At 39.5% G+C, this 22,542-nt stretch overlaps 1 protein-coding gene across 1 annotated transcript in view; it reads left to right on the plus strand.

The window, feature by feature from the left end:
* Positions 1-7,093: 7,093 nt before the first annotated feature.
* Positions 7,094-22,542, plus strand: part of LOC122740066 (protocadherin gamma-C4) — a 249,367-nt gene continuing 233,918 nt past the window's right edge. The window contains exon 1 of the mRNA XM_043981874.1: positions 7,094-9,646. Within this exon, the coding sequence (XP_043837809.1) occupies positions 7,229-9,646 (2,418 nt within the window). The 5' untranslated portion in view covers positions 7,094-7,228. The remainder of the gene's footprint in view (positions 9,647-22,542) is intronic.

A 22,542-nucleotide genomic window follows, 5' to 3' on the forward strand; every position in this document is an offset into this window, starting at 1 on the left:
TTTTGGTGAGGCAATTGGGGTTAAGTGACTTGCCCAAGGTCACACAGTTAGTACATGTTAAGTGTCTGAGGCCGAATTTGAACTTAGGTCCTTCTGAATCCAGGGCCGGTGCTCTATCCACTGCGCCACCTAGCTGCCCCAGTTCATATTCTTATCACCTGTTACCCCACTTCTCCCATCTCTAAGGCACTGCAGTACTATTGTGGAATATCATTATTTATTATCTGCAAAGTCATGGCTTTCCTTTCTAAAAACTCTGAGATCTTTATTAACAAACCCACACATTGCTCCATTCCCTCCAGCAATCTTCAAGGACCATGATGGGAAGCTCATTGCATGTGTAAAGGGGTTGAAGTAAAAAAAGAGAGGCTGGAAATAGAGGCTATCAGTGTTACCTTAAAATCAGATTCAACATCTGCAGCACTGGGCAAAAGAATAGTTGATCCTTTTCAGACTAGAAATGTTCTGAGCTAGAAGTGAGTTTGGGTTTTGAGTCTTTGCTAGAGCCAGGGAGATTATCCATTTTCCTCTTTCCCTATTCCCTTGTCCTTGACTTTATTAATTTCACCTTTGCTGTGTATTTTATTCCTATTAATAAAACCTGATTTGATTGTGGAAAAGTCTGTTGATCCCCTTTCTTATTGGCCTGGGAGAACTAACTAAAAAAGGCAGTTTGGAGGGGAGGAAACTTTGGACCTTGAGGTCCCTCATTATGTTCTGAGCCCCAATATTACAGCAAGCCACCCAAATAACTCTCCCCATATTAAATTTGGCCCCTACAGTTCCAATTGTCTTATTTTGCATTTGACCACAGATCGTGATCCTTCTTAGTGCATTTTGGACCCAACTTAAGTTTGTGGCCTTCTCTTCCATTTTGTCGTGGCTTCAATCACTAGCTTTCTATTCAGTCCCTCCTTCTGTTGCTTTGGATAGTTTCTGAACCATCTCATGTAGGTTTATATATTTCATAATTACCCCCTTCCCAAATGACTTTTGGTCGATCCTGTGATCAACAACACCAACATTCCTCAGAAGATAACTTTCTTAATAGTTGTGTGTATGTCTTTATAACTCTGATTGTATTTGTTTTTGTCTACAATTTATGTTTGTGCATTTTGTTTTTTCTTTTTAAATGTTTTATTGGTGTTCTTTTTATAAAATATTGCTGTCAATTCCCAATGACTCCTCATCTTGCCTCCATATACCTGTTTCTTGTAGCAAATAAATAGTCAAAACAAATAAATACATTGGCTCTCTGAAAATGGATTCCTTATTCCACTCCTGTAGTCCAACATTTCTTTGCCAAGAAGGGGTAGACATGCATCAATATTAGGTCTATGAAGTTCTGACAACTCTATTGTTGCATGTTCTGAAGTCTTTCTGTGTTTTATTCTTTTACTCTGTTTTACTCATTGTGTTCTGCTCAATTCAAACTTACATTTTCATTTTAATATCAGTCAATGTCCTTACTTTCTTAAATGGATCTCTTTTGGTGGCATTATCTATATTTGTCTGAATGGAAGCAGAAGAAAAAGAATTATCAAAATGTAATGAGAAAAGTAATGGGTTCAGTAGAAGACCTGCATTCACATCTCAGTTCAACAATTTACTATTGTGTGACATTGGGCATTATACTTTACTTCTTGCTACCTCAGTTTCTGCACTTGTAAAGTGAGGAGGTCAGACAAGATGAGATCCAGGTTTGCTTCCTGATCTAAATCTAGGAAAAAATCCTTTAATCCTACCAAAGATGCTGAATATTATAACTTCTCTGTTCCTGAATAACAAAATATATTTCCTTTAAAACATAAGTATCAAATGCTATTGTCACCAGTTTTAGGGACTGATTACTTTAATTCAATTTAGTGAACTCCAAAAGAAAATTCAATCCATGTATTCCATGAACACCTGTCTCCCCAATCAGAAGGAACTTTCTAGTTTGCTAGATCAAAGCTTCTTAAACTGTGGGCCCCATATGGGATCATATAACTGAATGTAGGGGTTTTGAAAAATTTGGCAACAGTAAAAGGTTATTTTTACCTATTTTGTTTTGTTTTGTTTTAGGGTGGGGCAATGAGGTTAAGTGACTTGTCCAGGGTCATACAGCTAGTAAGTGTCAAATCTCTGAGATGGAATTTGAACTCAGGTCCTCCTAAATCCAGGGCTGGTGCTTTATCCACTGTACCACCTAGTTGTCCCTGTATACCTATTTTGTATATCTATATACCTGAGGTTGTGCAAAAATTTCTCCAGCAAAAAGAAGTCGAGTGGAAAAAATTTAAGAAGCCCTCTACTAGATTGCTCTAGCAGCCAATGTTGTTGCATGAGGTTGAGGACCATTAAAGTTTGTGTTGGACCTAATATTTGAATGAATTATAGCTACTTAATATGAAGACCACTTCACAAAGTGGCTAGAATGCTGGCTTTGGAGGAACGAAAATAATTTGTTCAAATTCAATCTATGACACTACATGGGACCATAGGCAACCACTCTATATCTCAGACAATGCCCTAGAACTTATCTGATAAATTGATTGTTTTCTGATTAGTGAAAAGAATCCCCATAATAATAAAATCATAGATACTATCAGAAATTCCCTAGAATATGGAAGAGAACAGACTCACAAGAAGAAAGATGGCAGTGATCAAAAAAATAACTTGTTATAATTACATTGAAGGAGTATAGACTTTTCAAATGGAAAACAATTAGTGAATTCAAAACAAAATCAGAGAATAACATGCTGGTCAGCATTGCTTCCTGTTTTGATTCTCCCAGGTCTAGTAGTGTAGCTCTAACCTAAGGGACTGAAAATAAAGGGGAAAAAACGATTTAACAAGAAAAATGGTCTCCTGTTTACCTTATTTAAAAATTAAAGTTCAGCCATGTGAATATACAGATGCCCTTCAAATGGATCCTACTGGTAGCATCTTATAAAAAGGACATAGTAGAGCTATGGGAGTAGAACATAAATGATAATGTGATATCTTCTTGAAGCTTAGAGCAGTCTAGGCCAATGCTTTGATGAGTACTCAATTTAGATGTGTCAAACACATCCCAACAGTGATGCATTACGATACTTCTATAATGTTCTCAGTACAGACTGCAGAGTGAGCTAGAGGAGAAGAGACATACTCTCTAGTTTTTCCTTCTTCTCAATAAAGTAATCAATAAACATAAATTAAACACTTACTATGTGCCAGAGACAGTGCTAAGCTGTATCTATTCTTTTTTTTTTTTTTGCGGGGCAATGAGGGTTAAGTGACTTGCCCAGGGTCACACAGCTAGTGTCAAGTGTCTGAGGCTGGATTTGAACTCAGGTCCTTCTGAATCCAGGGCCAGTGCTTTATTCACTGTGCCACCTAGCTGCCCCCTCTATTCTATATGAATAGAGGAAATATACCCTTATTCCTAAGTGCATGCCACATTTTTTTGAATGATGCAGTTTAACCTGATTTATTTCAGCATCAGTTGACCTATAACAATGGTGATCATGACATAAACTAGCCTCTTCTCTTTGAGTGACTGGAGTTCTTACTTGGGTGAGAAGTCCTATTTGACTAATGTTAGGAAGGTTACCAGAACTTGTGGTAGTGTCCACTTTGTCTAAGTGTTCAGAGGGCATTTGACTATTTTGTATTGCTATAAATCTAACAAAAAAGAAGGGTGAGCCAAGGCAGTTCCAATATTATCTTGCTGAATGGACATCCTGATCCCTCTGCTCATATCTACCAAGGAATCCCGCCCCCCCCCCCCCGCCCCAAGTCCTTGGTCTTTGGCTCTTACTCTCATTAGCTTTCCTTATGATAGCCCACCCCCAAACAAACCAGATAATAACAGTTCTGGCTCAAAAATAAACCTTGAAAGGATGAGCTATTGTGGCTGAGACTATCTTGCATATCTAATATTATTAAATCAGTTTAGCTGAAGATCAAAAGCAGTGAACTACCCTTCTTATAAGGAAAGGGACAAAATACTGTAAACACTATACCTCCCTAAGTCTGACTTATTTATAGCCACCAGTCTTCAGTTAAGTGTGGTGGTCCTTGATACTTTAACATTTCCATCCTAGTTCACATTTTGGGTTGCACTATATCTTTTATGGCCACACTATTGTTGTTGTTGTAAACATGACTGAAATTTTCAAACTGCAGTTATATTACACTACTTGATGAGTCCCTCTTCTGGTCCCTGAGGGAATACTATTCTTTACTATGGGGATTCTAGGGTCTCCTTGGTTTTAGGTTAAAAAAAAAACAACAAAAAGACAGGGATGGGGGCAGCTAGGTGGTGCAGTGGATAAAGCACCGGCCCTGGATTCAGGAGTACCTGAGTTCAAATCCGGCCTCAGACACTTGACACTTACTAGCTGTGTGACCCCGGGCAAGTCACTTAACCCCCATTGCCCTGCAAAACAAACAAAACAAAACAAAAAGATAGGGATAAGGACTAGACTTGTTATTTCATTAGTATAGAGATCTTCTAGATATGAAAGATGCAGGTCAACATCTTGTCTGCAACTTAAAGTGTTAGAGAATTAGAGCACTGAGAAATGGAGTGAGTTGCCCAGAGAAACACAGTATATATGTTTCAAAAACTTGACTTAAACTTGGGTATACTTTGTTTTGAGTTCAGTTCTCAATCCACTCTACCTTGCTGTCCCTATACTTAGAAACAATGCAGACATTGTGTTCACCTCCATCACTTACTTGCCTGACTCATCTTTCCTTCATTTTTCCTGTCTCTGTCTTGCTACAATAGGCTTGCTCTCTCACCAAAAAGCACCCTGGGTGTTGTCTCCTTGTTCTTGTCTCTTTTAAAATATTCTATCAAACTCCCACTCTTCTCTACTTTGGATCCACTATCTAGGATTCCTTATTGTATGGGCCCTCATTTCCTTAATCCTTTCTTTTGTGGGTTTTAGTGACTTGTACTCATTCCTATACCAGACTTTTCCAAAGGTCCTACACCAATTCACCATCCTATTGCTGATTCCCAGTACCTATTTTATACTTTCTTCTATTATCTTATTCATGGGTGTATGCACAGATAGTCTTCCAAATAACTTCGTGAAGCTTTTATTGCACTTTTGATGATTTATTACATGATGTTTATATACCAACAAATAATTCTAGCTCCTTTTCTGGCAGACCTTTTCCAAGCTCAAGATTAAAGTTACTGGAGAAATGGAGATTCCTTTCATATAGGGGCAAGGAGAGGAAAAGAAAATTATAATAGGCAGACCTGGAGCTGAAATCTTATAGCCTTAAAATACTTTTAAAGGTGGGTGGAAACAGTATAGGTAATTCAGTCTAGTTATGTAGATGCAATTCATTTACAATTCTGTCCCAATGCAGAGAGAAAATAATGTCTGAGAGCAAGGACAATATTTTCTTATGATGCCAAAGTGCTGCCTAAGAGGCTATATTCAGATCAAAGGAGCACATGATCTCCGATATATTAGTAGAATCTTCTATGGAAGATTTGTGAGAAAAAATGGCTATGAATAACAGGATGAAAAATTGTGTAGGGGTGATAATAAGCAGTGATGGAATTCCTATCAATGAAGCAAACTATGAACACATAAAAGGATTGAAATATAAGATGATTCTTGGAGAACATGTCCTCTTACACTAAAGAAACAGGGTTCTATGCTTTTACTTCACCTGTCCTAAATGAACATTAAAAGAAATACAAATAAATATTTTTAAAGCACCTAAATGCTACTGAATTACAATTTCTCATCAAAAAATGTCTAAATCACCTTCAGTTACTGAATAGGTGTTGCTTCAGACAAACTGAGACCTGGAAAAGACCTTAGCTTAAAAAGGCCAAAGTCTCCCACTGCATCCATGGCTATGGCCAGTCATCTTGACCTATATCTTGGCACTGGACTCCAATGACTTTGGAGGAGAGAGAGAGACTGATGACTTAGCATGGTTCTGCCTCATTTAAATCCTTGCAAGTCAAGACATCACCCTCCTGATGGCATTGGACCTCTGAGAATGAAGGGTGAACAACGACAAATAAACAAAGAAGTCACCATAGGTTGAATTTCCCTAAAGAATGAAGGACTTGTGGTCAAATAATAACTAGAGTTTCATTTTGACAATGGAAACCACACCTTTAATAGAGAATAAGAGGGGCAACTAGGTGGCACAGTGGATAGAGCATCAGCCCTGGATTCAGGAGGACCTGAGTTCAAATCCAGCTTCAGACAGTTGACACTTACCAGCTGTGTGACCCTGGGCAAGTCACTTAACCCCAATTGCCTCACCTGCCTTCCCCCCAAAAAAGAGAGAATAAGAACACAAACTATATAGGAAGGTTGTTTGGTTTCATTATATCTGGTGTGGGAAGGTGCAACAATTCAAAGTGCAACCTTTGTATTACTTATGGAAGAGAGAGAGAGACAGAGTGAGAGAGAGCAAGCAAGCAGAGAGTGAGAATTAGGAGTTGTCTGAGCTCTATAGAGATTAACTGACTTGCTTTGAGTCATACAGCTAGTGTCAGAGGTAGAATTTTAACCCAGACCTTCCAGTTTCCAAGCACAGTATTCTAAGCACACAATCCTGGCTACTTTATACATTTTGTTGCACTGCTGTGTCAATATTAAACTAAAACAAAAATAAAACGAAACAGAAAAAAACAGATCCTGAAATACAATTTTAAAACTTGCCTGGCTAGGAACAACCTCCCCCATCCCCATATAGTATTCTGTTCCACATTTCTCTAAATCCCTTATCTGGTCATATCGTGTATTATAGTTATGGCATTTGTATCTTAACCCCCTATTAGTCCGAACTCGATGGAGCCAGAGATTTTATGTTATCTAAGTTTTTCCCTGCCCCCTCACACACCTCTGAAAACAGGGACATTTGATAAATGCTTTTGGATTCATCTAGAATGAACAAAAGTAAGGATTGACATCACCAGAAAATACAGTTCAATTGTTACTTATGCCTTGCCATTATCAGCAAAGGCTCTGGGTGCCGCTATTCTACCAAGGACTGAAAATTCAAATGCCAAGAGCTTTTCTCCAAGGTTGGGCTGATAGAGCAGGATTAACATTAAACAATACAAGTCGGATGTGAAGAAGCAGTCTTTGGTGATCTGGAGTGGGTTTAGACCCTTTTCCCAGAGGTCAGTCCTCGGGGCATAGTAACGAAAGAAAAAGTGGAAAAATAAAGTCATATCTTCTACAAAAACAGGAGGTGGCTCATCCTGAAGATGACAATAGGAGTTCGACCGAGACTCCAAGACTGCAGGGGGCAAGTCCTACTTTGCTTTCTCTTGGGGACGCTGTGGGAGGCAGGGTCCGGGCAGATCCGATACTCGGTTCCCGAGGAGACGGAGAAGGGCTCTTTTGTGGGCGACATCTCAAAGGATTTGGGGTTGGAGCCACGGGAACTATCGGAGCGCGCAGCTCGCATTGTCTCGGGAGGTAAGAAGCAGCATTTCACTCTGGATTTACAAAATGGTCACTTATATGTCAGCGAGAAAATAGACAGAGAGAGCGTATGTGGACAAATCCCTCAGTGTCTGATGACCCTCCAGCTTCTTATGGAGGAGCCGGTAAAGCTGGTACGTGTAGAAGTGGAGATCTTAGATATAAATGATAATTCACCCAGCTTCCCTGTGGAGGACATTTTGTTAGAGATCAGAGAAATAACCACGCCAGGGGCCCGCTTTCATCTCCAGGACGCACAGGATCCCGACGTAGGCAACAATTCTCTCCAGAATTACCTACTTGGCCGCAGCACACATTTCAGCCTCGATGTGCAGACTAAAGGTGGTGGTACCAAATATGCCGAGCTGGTATTGGAAAGATCTCTGGACCGGGAGGAACAAGCTGAGCACCAACTCCTCCTCGTAGCCACAGACGGCGGGGATCCGGCGAGAACCGGAGAAACGCAGATTCGAATCCGGGTATTAGATGTGAATGACAATGCACCCGTGTTTCTGCGCTCTCTCTATGAAGTGAGCGTGCCTGAGGATGTTCAACTGGGCACAATGGTGGTCAAGGTTCAGGCCACGGACCGTGACGAAGGTTCCAACGCCAAGATAACTTATTCGCTGATAAAGCTCTCTGAGGCCTCTTCCCTGCTGTTCCATATTGGGTCCACCAGTGGAGAGCTCACAGTAGTGGGAAACCTGGATTTCGAAGCAAGTCAGTTACATGAGCTAGAAGTGCAGGCCCTAGACGGAGGAGGACTCTCTGCATTGGCTCATATTCTCCTTCGAGTGACAGATATTAATGACAACTCCCCGGAAATTACCATCACTTCCCTCTTCAGTCCAGTCCCAGAAGACTCTCCACTTGGGACTATAATTGCCCTTTTTAACGTCCATGACAGAGATTCCGGAGAAAATGGGCAGATCCGGTGCGCTATTTCCAGACAAGTTCCCTTCGAGATTTCAAGTTCATTTGACAACTATTACAGCTTGATATCCAGCGAAATCCTGGACAGGGAGCGCATTTCCAGCTACAATATCACTATCACTGCGGAAGACAGAGGGGATCCACCCCTGACATCAAGCCAAATGATACAAGTGCAGGTGTCGGATCAAAATGATAACCCACCAGTATTCCACCAAAGTTACTATTTAGCTTATTTAATGGAAAACAATTCACCTGGAGCTACAGTATCTTCTCCCAAGGCGAGTGATGCAGACACTGAAGAGAATGCCCGAGTCACTTATTCAATTACCAATGAGACTTTCCAGGGATCACTATTATCTTCCTATATTTCTATCAACTCTGAAACCGGTGTGCTCTATGCTCTTCGCTCCTTCGACTATGAACAATTCAGGGAGCTACAGCTTCGAGTGACAGCCAGGGACTCTGGGGACCCTCCGCTCAGCAGCAACGTGTCCCTGACTCTGTTCATCCTGGATCAGAATGACAACGCCCCGGAAATCCTGTACCCTGCCTTCCCCACAGATGGCTCCAGTGGAGTGGAGCTGGCCCCACGCTCTGCAGAGCCAGGCTACCTGGTGACCAAGGTGGTGGCAGTGGATGCAGACTCTGGCCAGAATGCCTGGCTGCACTACCGTCTACTGAAGTCCACAGAGTCCGGGCTCTTCTCGGTGGGATTGCATACCGGTGAGATAACCACTACTCGGGCTTTCCTGGATAAAGATTCCCTCAAGCAAACTCTGGTAGTAGCTGTCACAGACAATGGAGAGCCTCCTCTCTCCGCCACTATCAGTGTTACAGTTGCAGTGGCTGACAGCATCCCTGAGATCCTTTCAGACTTCAGCCTAGCTACGCCCGACTCTCCAAATGACTCCAATCTCACATTCTACCTGGTCATCGCAGTAGCTGCAGTGTCCTGCCTATTCTTTTTCTTCATTATCTTGTTATTGGCACTCCGGCTTCGAAGCTGGTATATGGAGCTGGGATCAACAAGTACACATCTGGAAGGCATTCAAGCCTCCCAGTTCCTGGGCATAGATGGAGTACAAGCATTTCTTCAGACGTATTCACATGAGGTTTCCTGTACCATCGACTCTCAGAAAAGCCATTTAAAATTTTCAACAAGTAATTCACAGGAATTTACCAGTAAGCAAAGATCTGAACAGAGAGAATCTATTATGTCTTGGGATTCCTGCAACAAAGCAAATGAAGAGCAAGCCTTCGTTAAGGTGGGAAACTTCCTTTACAATTTTTATTTTAGGAATTTTAATATCTTAGCATGTTTCTCCACTAAGCATTCTCCTTTTTTTTGTTTGTTTGGTTGTTGTTGTTGTTGTCGTTTTGTTGGTTAGGGCAATGAAGGTTAAGTGACTTGCCCAGGGTCACACAGCTAGTAAGTGTCAAGTGTCTGAGGTCGAATTTGAATTTAGGTCCTCCTGACTCCAGGGCTCCTGACTCTATCCACTGTGCCACCTAGCTGCCCCCTAAGCATTCTCTTATGAAGATGATATGTTCCATGGTTCTATGTGTTTAATTTAATCATGAAATAGTTTAAATGGGGGCATTTTTTAAGAAACCATGACAATGATCTTCATTGTCATTTCTGCTTTAGAATTTTAGTGTAGAGTGAAGGTATTTTTAGGTAGACATAAACCTTTACTTCTTTATGACACAAATTAGATATAAAAAGGGGGAAATTGTTGAAGGAAAATTGTGAAGACAGGATTTGGCACCATTTGTTTCTTGGGTGACAATTATCATCATCAATAATCATTTACTCAAGGATTACTATAACAATAATTACAACCATAGGTTTATATTTGTGTTACATTTGTGATAGCATTTGATGATCATTCTCTAAGGTAGACAATGTGCTATTAGCCCCGTTTTTTTATGGGGCGATGAGGGTTAAGTGACTTGCCCAGGGTCACACAGCTGGCAAGTGTCAAGTGTCTGAGGCTGGATTTGAACTCAGGTCCTCCTGAATCCAGAGCCAGTGCTTTATCCACTGTGCACCTAGCTGCCCCTATATAGCATTTTTTTTTTTAGTGAGGCAATTGGGGTTAAGTGACTTGCCCAGGGTCACACAGCTAGTAAGTGTTAAGTGTCTGAGGTCGGATTTGAACTCAGGTACTCCTGAATCCAGGGCCGGTGCTCTATCCACTGTGCCACCTAGCTGCCCCCTATATAGCATTTTAAGGTTTCCACATAACTCAGCAAGGTAGGTAGTGGTAGGCAACATTGCTGCTATTTTATAAATGGGAAAGCTGAGGCTCACAACATTAAAATCATCTCTATATAGTCATACATCTAGTAAGTGGTAGAGACTAGATTCTAACCCAGATCTTCAGATCTCATTGGGGTCTCTTTCTGCTAGAGTACTGTTAGGTACTGAGTATACAGAAAGGTACAAAGTATTGCAACAATAATATCCCAGTAGCATTCATTCTTCATGCATATAAATTGGTATTAGTCCCAATCCCAATATATTTGTTCTCTCAAAACCAGCAAGAAGCTTGAGATATTGAATACACCAGCGATCAAGAGGGCACTATGGTCCATTGATTCCATACTTGGAGAGTGGACACTAATTCTGGTTGTCATTATAAAATAGAATCACTGGGATTATAGCTACCAACTTTAATGTGAGAAAAGGGTATTACAGAGAGCCTTTTGATTTTGTCACAAATTATGACAAAGAATACTTAAATATATTGGGTGAAGGTAAGTTTTCTGATCTACAATTATAGTACTTTTTAGTTTAAGTTGAAGAATGAGGGGAAAAGGAGTTTTTTTGAAACACTTGGCTTTCTGTATTGGCAGGCTTTATAAGGTGACTTGATAAGATTTCAATTCACATACCACCATACTGGTCTCAAGTTGCTAGGGGTGTGCTAGCCATGAAACTTTTGACCTACTCCATCTTTGACCTGCAGCTCTCATATATGGGGGGGGGGGGGGATACTCCACGTGTTTCAATACTAGAATGTCTCAGGTGAATGTTCCATTGTTAGAATAGACATTCATAGGTGGAAACTGAAGGAGACAAACCATAATCCAGTAACTTGAATATAAACTATCTTTGCCTTCATTGTACTAGCCCAAAACTGTGGCCAGCCTGATGAAGCTTAGACAATGGGTATTATAGCCTCACTTTAAGTTCAATGCTTTCTCCTTTTTCTACTTCTATCTTCTTCCTCTGCATCTGTATTGCTGCACAGTAAGGGTGGGTTACTGAACGGGGCAGGTTTCATGAAAGGCATCATATTTTCTTCACTTTTTGTTAAGAACAAGATTCCAGGGCAGCTAGATGGCACAGTGGTTAAAGTGCTGGCCCTGGATTCAGAAGTACCTGAGTTCAAATCCGGCCTCAAACACTTGACACTTACTAGCTGTGTGACCCTGGACAAGTCACTTAACCCCCATTGCCCTGACAAAAAAAGAAAACAAAAAACAAAAACCAAAACCAACAAAACAAAACAAAAAAGAACAAGTTTCCTATATCCAGTAGGGACCTTTTCCCCAAGAGACTCACATATGAATTTCATTCATTGCAAATAATAATGATAATAACAATAGTTGTTATTATTATTATTATATTACCAACATTTACATATAGCTCTTACAATGTTCCAGGCTCTGTGCTAAGTGCTTTGTAAATATTGTAATTGATCCTCACAACAACAATGGGAGATAGGTGCTATTATTATCTCCCTTTTACGGATGAGGAAACTGAAGCAGACAGAGGTTAAGTGACTTTCTCAAGTGTCTGAAGTCGGGTCTGAATTCAGGTCTTCCTGTCTCCTGGTCCACTGCTAATGCACTGCACATGTAGCTTCGTAGACTGCAATATTCAATATCAGTTTTAGAGCATATAATACCAAAAATATTCCAGGTATTAAAGGTTGACGACACTCTGAGGTCTGTGTCAGAGATGAACAACTATTGTATCTCCCTGCTTTGGAGAACTTTTTATTTATTCCATCCCATTGCTATTCACTACCTAGAAATCAAGGTCATTTGAACAGATAAAGGCAGACAAGTTTTATGGGAAACTTTTCAGCAGACAATTCAAATGAAGATCTGTAAAATGGGTGTTGCTGTTTTAAATATTCATGAATTTCTTTATGGTTGTTATTTAAAGAATAAAATTAGTCACACAACATGTAATAGATCATACATTTTGTGTTTAAAGGGATTCATTAAATCCAGCAATTCCAATGCACCATCAGGAAATCTACAATACTTTAAGGATCTCTTATTCTTCCATGGTAGCTCACCTTCACATACACATATGGTTGTGTTGTTGAGTTGTTCAATTATGTCTAATTCTTCATGACCCCACCAAACATAGCATGTTAAAACAGTCTGTGGGGTTTCTTTGCAAAGATACTGGAATGTTTTGCCATTGCCTTCTCCAATGGAAATTAAGTGACTTGCCCAGGGTCACACTGCTAGTAAGTGTCAAGTGTCTGAAGTCAAATTTGTACTCAGGTCCTCCTGAATCAAGGGCTGGTGCTTTATACACTGCACCACCTAGCTGCCTGGAAGAGCATTTTAATAGGGAAACTGGGAACCTGGGACTGGAGACTCCTTTGACTATGGAATTAGTACAACCATTTTGTAAATCAGCCATTTTGATCTTGTTGAAAAAAAGAAGAGCTATATTTCAAGAAACTTGGTGAGAACAGAAGAAAACTTTGTGAATCAGAAGTGAAAACCCTTTTAGCAAGGGTGTAGACTGCATTTAGGCAGTATCTCATGTGATGCTTGGAGCACTGGTAGGTCCAATAACCCACATTAGTTTGTGTGCCACCCTTGGTAAACCTATAGGAAGGCATGGTGATACTTGATAAATTAACCATCAGAGAATATAATATATAATTTGCACATCAGATGGCATTATCATCACAGTCTCTATTGTATTCTCCAGACATCCCCTGTCTCCAATTTCTACAGCATCTTGTGCTGTCCTTGCAGGTTGGTGGGGGAGGAAGAACTAGCTAACTAATGTAAAATTACTTCATACTGTGAATGCAATGAGAATCTAATATTAGTAAAAGGCAGAAAATCTCAGGATCCCTATACTTCTATCTCGTATCTAGGCTTTTTCCTTCTTTGTATTTTTCTTTATTCTACCAAGAATCATCCAGAGAAAATGATTGCTTGATGAGGGTTTGATGACCACATAGTTTAGTGAACAAAATGAAAATGGAAGGAAAACTCTCTAGCCATCTCCTAAAATGAAAAATACCATCATGCTGATCTCTTCCAGCTTTCCAGTGTTTGAAATGTTCAAAAGAAATGATTGTCTGTGTCTCCTCTCAGTCAGGAATATATAACAAATGAGAAACAGAAAAAATTTTGTTACCATATTCTCCCTCCATCTCATTAACCACAGAATGACTCAGATTTTAAAACTGACCCTCAAAGTGGGAAAGTTAATGTTGAAAACAAAAAAAAAAAGAAAAGAAAAGAAAAAGAAAAAAGAAAACAGTTTGGATTTGCAAGAGGAGGAATGATAATGTAAGGGGCTAAAATTGTAGCTAGTCTATCTAAAATATCTAATGAGTGGTCACCAATAAATTATAAGTTTTAGCAAGAGTTTAGACTTTTAAGCATTTATTAAGGAGAATAAGAATTTGGTGAAGAGAGAGAGAAAGGCCTAGATTCATCTATCTATCAAAGGGAGAATGCATTTTTAGCTCCACTCTCCACCAGAGTCCTCATGAAAGAGAGGGCCAGCCTCACCCCCTAGACCTCCCACAAGCAAACGTCACTTCCTGATGCCAAAGAAAAGCCACATGTCTTGCCCTCAGGCACCTTCTCTTCATGGCAGCTTTCCTACAGTAAGTCTCCAGCAGGTGGTATCATTCCAATTGTTACAATAAGCTATTGAGAGAGTCTCAGTTTCATATGCCATCCTCTTTTTTCTGTTCTTTGTGCTTAGAAATGTTCATTCATTTTCTAGTGTTTGCTGATATTTGTCAAGTTCAAAATAACAAAAATAATTTTAAAAACATGCTACTGTTAAAGAAAAATCAGGAAATAAGTAAAGGAACAGATATCAGCATGGGCAATCACACTCTCTAATAAAGGTTTGACCAATGTAAAGCAATCACCAAAACTGGACCACCAAAATCATGTAAATGTAGCTGATATATCTTATGGATAATTTGTGTCCCGTATGGAAAAAAAAATCTTTTTGCCAAATAGAGAGGCTTGGCAAAATTAGACAGATGATAGGAAATTATGAGCAATGTCACTTCATAAAACAGAGAAATTGTGGAAGATGAATTAATTTATGTAAAAGTTGGTATGTGGCCCATAAAACAGGATCCAGAGAGATTTTAAGGTTGAAACTAGAAGGTGTACAATGATCATTTAAAGACTGAAAGAGATCTGTTAAAATTTGTATATAACAAATTAATTTCTACATCAATGACATTGGGACCCCCACATTTGAACATCATCATGAAAAAGTGGAAATGGCACTAAAGAAAACAAAGACTGGCAGAGCATCTGCCAATCCTGGAGGATCTGCATCCCAGAGGAGATCTGTTTCAATGCACCTAGAAGAGGAGAACATATGAAACAACTGGAGAAAATAATTTACAAAGTGACTGCTGAGAATAGTTAGCCTAAGAGATATCAGACTCTACTGACCCAGATGTCATATATTTGTGTGTCCACACACACATAGAAACACATACACACAAACATACATATTATACACACACATATATATATGAAGATACTGAACTATGAGAAAACAGGACTGATTTTATGATCACCAAGAATAATTGGTTTAAAGGCTATCAATCTCTACTGACTCAGATATCTATATCTACACACATACATATATACCTGTAAATAAACAAATACAAATATATGGATATATGCATGTATGCCTATATGTTGGGAGGCATCATGGCATAGTGGATAGAAATCCTGTCTCTGAAACATACTGGCTGTGTGACCCTGGCAACAATCAGTGTTCCAGGCAAATCTCTAAGAAAACAAAGTGCTAACCTGACATGTTAGAAAAAGTTCCTTCTCTTGGGATTTCCCTATATCAATGAAATCTCAGGCCCAGTCACTCATAATAACAACTTTTGAATCTTATAGTCTACCAGTTCTTTTCGTTTGTTTGTGTTTTTGTTTGTGGGGCAGTGAGGTTAAGTGACTTGCCCAGGGTCACACAGCTAGTCAGTGTCAAGTGTCTGAGGTCAGATTTGAACTCAGGTCCTCCTGAATCCAGGGCTAGTGCTTTATCCACTGCAGCACCTAGCTGCCCCTAATCTACCAGTTCTAAACATAAATGAAGAAAGTGTGTTATAACAAATAATCAGGAACCAACATTGGTCATTGTATTTGACCTACATTATTTGCCTTTTAGAGGGAATAATGAATGCCTTTTCAAATGATGCTTCTACAATAGACCACATTTTCACAGTCATACAATTTCCTAAAAGGTTGATTATAGGGGGCAGCTACATGGTACAGTGGATAAAGCACTGGCCCTGGATTCAGAAGAACCTGAGTTCAAATTCGGCCTCAGGCACTTGACTCAAAATCCGACCTCAGACACTTGACACTTTACTAGCTGTGTGACCCTGGGCAAGTCACTTAACCCCCATTGCCCTGCCCCCAAAAAAAGGTTGATTATAACATTTGCTTGGCATTTATTGATATAAAAAGCACTTGATTTGACAGAATAAAATGTATCTTTAAGGCTCTGCTTCAACAAAGTTTTTTTCTGTGCATATGTAAGATCATGCAATATTCCTAGATAAAAGAAACAATAGAAATAACTTTGTTTAATGATCTTTGGTCATGCAAAAGCAAGGCATAAGATCAACAGAGGCATTTTCTACTGTCAGAGATATCCAGAGTGCAATTGGAAAAGGTATTTCCTATTAATGGATGATATAATTCAGGAGCTACTCTTTCTGTATGTTATCATTTCTACTAAATCAAACACTGGAGTATTGAGTCATCTCCCAAATAAAATCAAGAATTATTTTAAAAACTCAAATTATTCAAAAATTGGTCAAATTATCCACACAGGAAAAAACTAAAGGATGAAAAATTCCCTTGTCCAGATGATAATATTCAGTTAGATGAATTGGATGAAAAGTCCATGGAGCTAGTCTAGCAGTATGCATATCTTGGGTAATAATAATAAAAACATTTCTTCATACTGACACTGTCTCAAAGTTTGCAAAATTATTTATGTTGTTATCATATTGATAGACAGTGACCAAACCCTGAATAAATTGGAGAAAGGAAGCAAATGGAATGCATCTGGGAAACCACTATGAATAAAATTCCATCTCTGAATAAAATTATATCTTTTTAACCTCAATTTCATCCAGTGGATGTTATAAAATTGCAAATCATGGAGTAGTTTAAAATTTCAGGTTACCAAAAGGGTAATGATATAGGCAACATAAATAAGCTAAAGCATATTTTGAATGATGAATTATATTCAAAAAGTATTATAAAAGAGATCATCAAGAAGATGTTATATCAAGAAAGGAGACAAATTGTTCAAATAGAAAAGTTAGGAATAATAACTGCACAGTCTTCACATGGTCTTGGCTTCCATATAATGTCAAGAAATAAGAAGAAGGCCCTTACTATGATGGATGGATCATCTGAGGACCCTTTACTACATTAAACAAACAGGATTAGAAGGCATTTATGCCTTTCAATATACAACTACATCAATAAGATCATGGATTGACTAAGTACTGGAGTAAATCAAGAGATATTTGACCAGGAGACACAATCTTAGTATAACATCATTTCTGTCTGGCATTTCAGCTATCTCATGGAATCTTCCACCAAAACCTTGCATGTATTTCTTTTTAAAAAATTATTTTTGTATTACTTGCATTTCTGGATATATTCTTTGGCTCCCTTCTACACATCAATTACTTATGATAAATAATAATAGCAATGAGAGAGACAGACAGAGAGATTAACTGAGGCTAACAGAATATGGAATATGGGGCAGCTAGGTGGTACAGTGGATAGAGCACTGGCCCTGGATTCAGGAGGACCTGAATTCAAATTCAACCTCAGATATTTGACACTTACTAGCTGTGTGACCCTGGGCAAGTCACTTAACCCTTATTGCCCTGCAAAAAAAAAAATGGAATATGCTACAAATATAGACACATATACAACCCATTCCACCTCTACAAAGAAGAGAATAAAGTATAATTCAAAACAATTTTGATGTTAACCTCATAGTAGGCAAATATTATAAAATATGTGAATAAATGGTAGAGGGATCATAGAAATATAGTCACACTAATACACTGTTGGTAGAGCTGTGAATTTGTCTAAGCAGCATAAGAAGCAACTTTGAATTATGTTTAAAAAGTTTTAAAATGTTTGAAATTATTTACCTACTGTTGGTTATATGCCCTAAGGAGTTCAAATATAGATTTTTTTAAATGTCCCACATAGAACAGAATATACAGCACTTCTTTTGTAGGAGCAAAGAAATTAAAACAAATTAGATACCCATCAATTGGCAATAGATAAATAAATCATGGTACCGTTAATAATAGAATAGTATTGAGACTTCTGGGGCAGAGCCAAGATGGTGGAGGAAAGGCAGTGAGCCTTTCATGACATGATTGCTCAAAAAAACATCCAAATAATACCACAGGAAAATGCCCAGAGCAGCAAAACTCACAGAAGAATGTGCTGAAATCATCTTCTAACCAAGCACAGCCTGGAAGATCAGAAGGAGAGAGCTGCTGTGCTAATACAGGAGTCAAGCCCAACCCCACAGTCACCCTGACACAGATCCAGTCCCAGGAAGGCCTCACCAGAGAAGGAGACCTCCCCCAGAGCCTCTGAATCAGCTGAAGCGCCAGTGTTGTCTGAAACTAAGCTCATAGTGTGGTGAGAGGGCTGAGCCCTGGGCAGGGGAGAGACTGCAGGGGTCTATGCTGGTGCTAAGGCAGAACTTGGATTTTACACCCCTACTGACTGAGAACCAGGTGGTAGGCTCGAATAGAAGTGGCCCAGGTGGGGGAGGGGCACAGGCTCCTCAGAGCTAACAACCACAACACACAAAGGTGGTTTATTGGCAAGTTGGTCTGGGGTCATCTAGGACCAGGAAACAGGCTGGGCGAGGGAAGAACCTGACTCTCCTTAAATCATACCACCTGGGACTTCTTAAGCTTGGGATACTGCAGCCTGGAAATAGTGCCCCACTTTAAGAAGCTAAAAGTCTAGTAAAAGAAAGGCAAGATGAGCAGACAGAGAAAGGTGAGGACCATAGAAAGTTTCTTCAGTAACAAGGAAGACAAGGGGCACCCTCAGAGGAGATGTCAACATCAGGGCCCCTGTATCTAAAGCTTCCAAGAAAAATACAAATTGGTCTCAGGCCACAGAGGTGCTCAAAAAGGACTTTGAAGAAAGAGGTAGAGGAAAAAATGGAAAGAGAAATGAGGATGATGCAGGAAAGACATGAGAAAAAAGTCAACAGCTTGAAAAGTCAAATTGACCAAATGGAAAAGGAGGTATAAAAGCTCTCTGATGAAAATAATTGCCTAAGAATTAGGATTGAACAAATGGAAGCTAGTGACTTTATGGGAAACCAAGACACAATAAAGCAAATCCAAATTAATAAAAAAATAGAGGGCAAATGTGAAATATATTCTGGGAAAACTGCTGACCTGGAAAATAGGTCCAGGAGAGATAAATTGAAAATTATTGGACTACCTGAAAACCACAATCAAGGAAAGAGCTTAGACACCATCTTCCAAGATATTCTCAGGGAAAATTTCCCTGAAATTCTAGAAGAAGAAGCTAAAATAGAAATTGAAAGAATCCACCAATCACCTCCAGAAAGAGATCCCCAAAAGAAAACTCCTAGGAATATTATAGCCAAATTCCAGAGCTCTCAGGTCAAGGAGAAAATATTGCAAGCTGACAAAAAGAAAGAATTCAAGTACTGTGGAGCCCCAGTCAGGATAGCACAAGATCTAGCAGCTTCTACATTAAAGGACCGGAGGGCATGGAATATGATATTCGAGAGGGCAAAGGAAATGGGATTACAACCAAGAATCACCTACCCAGCAAAACTCAGTATAATCTTTCAGCTGAAAAAATGGGACTTTAATTAAAAAGAAGACTTTCAGATATTTGTGATGAAAAGACCTGAACTGAATGGCAAATTTGACTTTCAAATACAAGACCCTAGAGAACCATAAAAAATTGGAGCTGGGGGACATACCTGGGGTCGTACAGTGGGTGACTGTCTTGTGTCTGAGGCCCGGTTTTGGCTGGGATCCCCTTGGGTCCAGGGGTGATGCTTTGTCCACTGTGTCACTTACCTAGTGATGACATCTTTAGGGTTAAATTGAGGGGTGAATGGAATTCACTGGGGGAGGGGGAAGGGCAGAAGTGAAATTCCTACATGAAAGAAACAGGAAAAGGCTTATGGAGTGGGGGAAGAGATGGGAGAGGAGCAGGGCAGTAAATGAATTTTACACTATCAGAAAAGGCTCAAAGACCTTAAACTCATCAGAGCTACCTCAAGGAGGGACTAACAGACACACACAACTGGGTGTAGTAATCTGTTTAATCTGGGCAGTAAATGAGCCTAACACTCATCAGAATTGGCTCAAAGACCTCAATACCATTAGAATTGGCTCAAGGAGGGAATAATGCACACACTAAAATTGGGTGGAGTAATCTCTCTAACCCTGCAGGAAAATAGGAGGGGAAAGGGATAAAGAGAGAGAGGCAGGGGCAGCTAGGTGGCGCAGTGGATAGAGCACTGGCCCTGGATTCAGGAGTACCTGAGTTCAAATCCGGCCTCGGACACTTGACACTTACTAGCTGTGTGACCCTGGGCAAGTCGCTTAACCCCCATTGCCCTGCAAAAATAAATAAATAATTTTTTAAAAAAGAGAGAGAGAGGCAAAAGAAGGAAGGGCAGAGTGGGGGAGGGGACAGACAGAAGCAAATCCCTTTTGAAGAATGATAGGATGAAAGAAGATGGATAATAGAATAAATATCATGGGGAAGGGAATAGGATGGAAGGGAAACAGTTAACAATAGTAATCATGAAAAAGAGAAAAGGCGGAAAAATTGTACAAAAAATTTTTAAAGCAACTCTTGGTGGAGGATAAGAATGGAGAATCAAGGGAATGTCCATCAATTGAGGAATGATGGAAAAAGCTGTGTTATATGATTGTAGTGGAATGGTCTTGTGCTACATGAAATGATGAACAGGATGATCCCTGAAAAACCTTGAAAGACTAATGACCATCAATGTATAGTGAAGTGAGCAGAGCTGGGAGGACATTGTGCATAGTGACAGCAATATTGTTCAATGAGCAATTGTGAATGACTTGCCTACTATCAGCAGTGCAATGATCCAAGACAATCCCAAGGAACTAATGAGGAAGCTTACTATGCACCCCTATAGAAAGAACTGATAAAAAGAACACTTGTGGATTATACATATATAACCTGATTGTGATCTTGTGAAGGGGGGAGGAAAGGGAGGGAGGGAGGAAAATTTGGAACTCTAAATCTTATGAAAATGAATGCTGAAAACTAAAAAAAAAAAAAGAATAGTATTGTCCCATGAGAAATAACAAATATGAAGAATAGAGAAAGCCAGGCAAGTGATATATAAACTGATGCAAACTGTATCAAGCAGAACAAAGAAAACAATGAAAAATGACTGCAACAATGTACATGCTAGCAAAAAACAAAATCCAAATTCTGTGCAATATAATGACCAAGCTTAGCCCTGGAAAACAAATGTAAGAATGTAACTCTCTTCATTCTTTGAAGAGATGGGGCACTATAAACTATGGTTCCTCAAACCTGAATATACTATTAGACTCCATTGATATGTTAGTTTTACTGGACTTTTTTCTTTCTCCTTCATTCTTTGTAATATAGAATATTTTTCCTCTCTCAAAAAAAAGTGAAGGGAGGACAGTAAATAAAAAGTGAGGGAAGAAAAATATGTCTGTGAAACATTTAAAGAAAAAATGCAGCAAAAAGAGACATGGAGGACTGGATATATTTCTTTCAGATGAAAATGACAACCTATTCCCTTTATTTCTAAAGTATCTATAATTTCATTAAAGACCAATAATTTTTCAGACCTTTATTTTTTTTCAAATTACATGTAAAGATAGTTTTCAACATTCACTTTTGTAGGATTTTGAGTGCAAATTTTTCTCCTACCCTCTCTTCCCTTACTCCTACCGATGCCAGGTAGCAATTTGATGTAGGTTATACATTAAAATAATGTTAAATATATTTCCACATTAGTCATGTTGTAAGAGAAGAGTCAGAACAAAAGGGGAAAAAACACAAGAAAGAAGAAACAACAACAACAACAACAAAGCAACAATAAAAACGAAACTAGTATACTTCAATCTGCTTTCAGACTCCATAGTTGTTTTTCTGGATGTGGAGAGCATTTTCTATCATGAGTCTTTTGCATTGTCTTCATCATTGTATTGCTGAGAAGAGCATATCATAGTTGATGATCACACAATGTTGTTGATACTGTGTACAGTGTTCTCTCTTGGTTCTGTTCATTTCACTCAGCATCAATTTGTCATGGGGTGCAGAGCACCCAGAAGTTCTCTGGGGCACACCAAGGAATCTTCTCCTTGAGAAACTAAAACCGAGGAACAGATAACGCCTAGAGAGATAAGCTGAACCAAATCGGACTGAGCTAGCTTCGGATTCCTACCCTTCATTCTGGTCTCCCTTACCCTGGGGAGATAATTTGGGGTGTGGCTGCGGCCTTTGCGTTCTGAAGAGGGATCCATAGCCACCCCTCACCCAATTCCTTTAGTCACTACCAGTGGGGGATGGTCCTCCACTCCTCACTCCAATTCCCCCAGCTACCACCAGTGCGGGATGGTCCTCTCTCACTAAAGGAACTTTTCACGGGCAGATGGTCCACCCCCATCATCCTCTATAAAAGCACCTTCCAGTCTCCTGTTCGAGGAGAATTGGGTACCCTCTGAGCCATGCGCTTTATGCCAAATCTCCCCATGAAAAGGTCCAAGGATTTCTTTCATGGTTTCCCTTCCCCCACCCTTCCCTTCCCTTGCTC

The sequence above is a fragment of the Dromiciops gliroides genome, chromosome 2, assembly GCF_019393635.1.
Source record: "Dromiciops gliroides isolate mDroGli1 chromosome 2, mDroGli1.pri, whole genome shotgun sequence".
Taxonomy (NCBI): Eukaryota; Metazoa; Chordata; class Mammalia; order Microbiotheria; family Microbiotheriidae; genus Dromiciops; species Dromiciops gliroides.